This window comes from Apodemus sylvaticus, chromosome 6, assembly GCF_947179515.1.
Source record: "Apodemus sylvaticus chromosome 6, mApoSyl1.1, whole genome shotgun sequence".
NCBI classification, from domain to species: domain Eukaryota; kingdom Metazoa; phylum Chordata; class Mammalia; order Rodentia; family Muridae; genus Apodemus; species Apodemus sylvaticus.
The window spans coordinates 66340950-66345081 of record NC_067477.1 but is presented as its reverse complement, the minus strand read 5'-3'; the positions used below and the strand labels follow the sequence as shown (position 1 = coordinate 66345081).

Sequence of the window (4132 nt, the reverse complement as noted above, 5' to 3'; positions counted from 1 at the left end):
CTTTTAAAAAGTGAGGGGCCAGGGACTGGGACTGGGGTTCTTTTTACAACATAATGTACAGATTACTAAAAACTAGGCATTTAGTCCAACTTTTGACAGCATTTTACAGCTACAAGTTCACATCAAACCTAAAACAGTTTTCTGAAAGGCCAGCCTGGACTGGACCTGTGGGCCAGAGGGCGCCTGGGAGGGGACACTTCCTTTGTGTCAGGTACAAATGGGTTATGCTGAAGAATCCTTCCTCTCTCCAGCTTCTGTCCTCCCTTCTGAAACATACAAACAAACGAAAAAATCCTGGTATTTACAAGCAAGCTCACTTTGCTGGCAGAGGGCATCATCCACCGGGAAGTTTTCCGTCTTTAGAGTTCAGGGCCTTGGAAGCATAGAGCAGACTCAAAAATGGTGCCACACCTAAGCTTTGGAACCCATTTGAACTACCAGAAAGACACCCCAAACTTGTTCTCTGTCCTCTGTTTAAAGAATCCGGAAAGGGTTGAATTTGCTTGGTTGTTTCTATTTTCTTTTTATGTTAAAAAAAAAAATCCACAAGTTTTAGGTAGGAAAGAGAAAGGAAAGGGGGAAGATGAAGGAAGAAAGAAGAATGAAACGTAGAAGAGGAGGGGGAGAAAGAGAAAAGGAAGAGCGGGTACAAGAAGGAGGAGGAGGAAGAGGAAGAGGAAGAGGAAGAAGGAGGAGAAGAAGAAGAAGAAGAAGAAGAAGAAGAAGAAGAAGAAGAAGAAGAAGAAGAAGAAGAAGAAGAAGAAGAAGAAGAAGAAGAAGAAGAAGAAGAAGAAGAAAACGTCCAGCAGTTTGGTCTTTGTGTACTTTTCCTTGGTCTAAACATAAACAGGTTCTTAAGAAAAGTAGAAGCGCGTGGAGCAGCGGGCGAATGGTGGTCTTTGCGGAAGGCAGAAGGGGAAGCGGTGAGGTCGCTCGGGGCTCCGGCGCATCCCACGTCTCACCAGGTCCGACCATAAAGCAAGGTAGAGCAAGACATGGCACCATAGTCCGAGCCTGAGGAGTTCAGATGGGATAAGCTGGAGACCTGGCCCTGCAGCGCTGCGGGGCTGGCTGCGTGGTGCGCCAGGTCCGGGGACTGCCCTGCGCTGCCAGGCTGGTGGCCTGGGTGTGCTCCTAGACCCGCGCCACCGCTGCCCACCGAGATGGCCGCGGCAGCCGCTTGCGCCGCCTGCGCCTGCTGCTGAGCCTGTTGCTGCGCGTGGCCTTGCAGGCTGGCGGCTCCGGGGGCGGGGGCGCCCGCCTGGCAGGGTTTGCCGTCTTTCACCAGGACCGGCACGGCCACCCGGCGTGGCGACTGTTGCTGAGCTTGCTGCTGCTGCGGGCATCCCGCGCCGCCACCGCCGCCACCGCCGCCTCCGCTGTCCTGCTGCAGTTGCTGCTGCGCCGCCTTGTCCTTAGCCTGGCGCTTCATCTTGTAGCGGTGATTCTGGAACCAGATCTTGACCTGCGTGGGTGTCAGGTGAATCATGCTGGCCAGATGCTCGCGCTCCGGCGCCGACAGGTACTTCTGCTGCTTGAAACGTCGCTCGAGCTCGTACACCTGCGCCTGGGAGAAGAGCACGCGGCGCTTCCGGCGGGGCGCACTGGGCAGCGGGGCCATGTTCTTGCTCACGTCCCCCAGCGAGCCCAGGCCGCCCATGCCACTCATATTCATGCCGCTCGCCGGGCCCATGAAGCGGGAGACTGAAAGCGACAAACGCACAGCGTCGGCTGGGGCCGGGGCCGGGGCAATCCCGCTTTCTGTGCCCTTGGCCCACCGGCCCCAACTTTCGACGACATCCTCCTCACCTAGGCCGCCTACTGCTCTTTCCCCGAAAGAGGCCCAGCTAGCTGGGGAGTGGCCAGTGCCTGCCTTCCCTGGGACCGTGCCGTCGAACTGCTTAAGGGGTTCAAGTCTATCTACTCCTCAGCAGTGTCAGTGTCTCTTTAGACCCAGAATGTGCAGTGGGGGAGAAGGGCGCTTCGGCTCCTTTCGATTTGCCCAAGCCAGGAGGGAAACCCAGGGCTGCAAAGAGTTGGGGTCGGACGGGAGTGCCCAACTTTAGGAGCTTAGCAAAAGGGAGTTTTCACTTTCAAAAGCCCTAACTTCCAGGCGCTCGGCCTCTTGCTTTCTCCCTTGCAGGCTCTAGGTGAGGGCACCCACCCGCCCGACCCATTTAGAGCCTCCTCCAGAACTGCGCGCCCTCCCAAGCCTCCCAGAGACTTTTAGAAATCGAGGCAGCCCGAGCAGGATGCGACCCAGCTCTCTCTACTTGCTCCTCCTGAACTCCTCTGGCCTGAGTCCCTAGCCCCGGGTGGGCCTCCCTTAGCTCCCTGAAGTCTTCAGCACCAAGCCTGTCGTCGGTGGCTGCGGTGGCCAGGTGCCGGCACCTGTCCGCAGGACCCCAGCTCTTCTAAGTGCCTCATTTGAAACCCTTGCCCAGCGAGGGGAAGAAGGTCCAGCGCCCGCACCCCCACTCCTGCACGGGGCTGTCCGGCTGCCCACCCCGATGCCTGGTGCCACCGGCGGGCGCCCGCCGCACCTAGCGGGCGGCGCCGACCGCGCCTCCGGTGCTCAGCCCGCGGCCCCGCGCCGGGGCGGCCTCACTTACTGGCGGGGAAGCGCGGGTCTGGGTTGGCGCCGTACCATCCGGGGCCCGAAGCGCTGTTCCGCATGGTGTCCTGGTAAGGCGGCAGCTCGCTCATGTTGCCCAGGTTGCCGTTGCAGTAGCCCCCCACGGCGGAGTGCGAGAGCTGGGGCACCCCCGCCGCCGTCATGTGGTAGGCGGCGGTGACGGCGCCGTGGTGCCCCACGGCGTGCTGCTGCATGGCCGCGGCCGGCGGGGCCGCCTGGCCCTGTCTGTACGCTGCGAGCGGAGCCCCGAGGCCGCCGCCCTCCATGCCCACTTTCTTGTAGCTTTCCTCCAGGGGACTCAAGATGTCAGACACTGAGAACGGAGTCGTGTGCTTTGGACTCATCGACATGATTCGGCGTCGGCTGGAGGAGGAAGGAAGAGGAGGAAAAAAAAAGGGAGAGGGGGAAGGCGAAGCCTCGCTACTTTTTTTTTCTCCCTTTGCCAAATATTCTGGTGTTACCTTAACGCCGATCTTGTTGGATGTACACGTAACGGAGTGGACCGAGTCCGCCTTAATTGGCTTGAGTGGAGGCTCGGGGGCTGCCTCGCGTTTGTTTTAGCCCGGCGCCAGGTTTTAGGCAGCCACCAGAGGCGGGGCATAAGCGCTAAAGCAACAAGACAATAGAAGCCTACATCTTGCCCGAGATAATTAGCTTACATGCTGATGACAAGGTAAACACCTTTAAGCTTCACTTGTCAAGATTTTTAGGTCTCAAAGAGAGAAAGAAGAGAGAGAGAGAGAGAGAGAGAGAGAGAGAGAGAGAGAGAGAGAGAGAGAGAGAGAGAGAGAGAGAGAGAGAGAACCAAAGCATTACTTTCCCCTCCCTTGGACACCCCCACCCCCATTTTTGTGGGGTGCCTGTGGCGCGCGAGGAAAAGGCGGGGGAGGGAAAGGAGGAGGGAACCGAGAGCGGGAGGGCCAGAGGTGGGGTAGAGAAGAACCCAAGGGAGGGACGGAAAGCAGGACGGAAGGTGAATACTGCTTTGCAACGAACTTGGGGAGTTACAAAGTGGAACCGCGGTCCAATTCAGTCGGGGTTCCGGGGTCAGGGGCTGGACTTTGGGGAGAAGGGGGCCGAGGAGCAGGGAGCGGGGGTTTCACCTGAGCCTGCCGGGGCTGCTCCTCCCTCCCGCTGCGGCCTCCCAGCCCCGCGCCTTCCCACCGCCTCCGGACCACATCAGGCTTCGCTGCGCAGAGCCCCAGTCACCACCAAAAAGAGTGTGCGAGTCTGGGGATGAACCCTGGGGCTGCACTGTTGGTCTATGTGTCTGTCAGTCTGTCTGCTTCTTCTGCCGCCGTCAGAGGGACACCTCTGCTCCCCGCCCCCTTTCCCCTTACCCGAGAGAATCCCAGCGGGCGGAGGGGGAGCTGAGTAAGGGAACGACTGCCTCCGGGAGGCTGTCACCGAAGCCCGCGCCACCCCCCACCAAGCTCCTGGCTCCCTAGCGGACCAGCCCCCCAGCCCACCCCACCCCGCCGCTCCCTTTCTCCACCC

General features: G+C 59.4%; 1 protein-coding gene across 2 annotated transcripts; it reads right to left on the bottom strand.

The window, feature by feature from the left end:
- Nucleotides 1–958: 958 nt before the first annotated feature.
- On the bottom strand, nucleotides 959–3815 carry Nkx2-1 (NK2 homeobox 1). 2 transcript variants are annotated; one of them, XM_052184713.1, is made up of 3 exons: nucleotides 3739–3815; nucleotides 2613–2998; nucleotides 959–1704 (listed from the first exon to the last, which is right to left on the bottom strand). In XM_052184713.1, the coding sequence occupies exons 1-3, from the start codon at nucleotides 3813–3815 to the stop codon at nucleotides 959–961; spliced, it is 1209 nt and encodes a 402-aa protein (XP_052040673.1). The 2 variants fall into 2 exon arrangements, with proteins under 2 accessions (XP_052040673.1, XP_052040672.1); XM_052184712.1 differs by lacking the exon at nucleotides 3739–3815 and adding an exon at nucleotides 3097–3236.
- Between the last annotated feature and the right edge of the window lie 317 nt (nucleotides 3816–4132).

Excerpts from the sequence above, each read along its gene's own strand:
- Nkx2-1 (XM_052184712.1), bottom strand. The coding sequence starts at position 3,236 with ATGCCCCGCCTCTGGTGGCTGCCTAAAACCTGGCGCCGGGCTAAAACA. Across the intron at positions 2,999-3,096 it reads CCAACAAGATCGGCGTTAAG|CCGACGCCGAATCATGTCGA; the intron begins GTAACACCAGAA and ends TTCCTCCTCCAG. Across the intron at positions 1,705-2,612 it reads AGACCCGCGCTTCCCCGCCA|TCTCCCGCTTCATGGGCCCG; the intron begins GTAAGTGAGGCC and ends TGTCGCTTTCAG.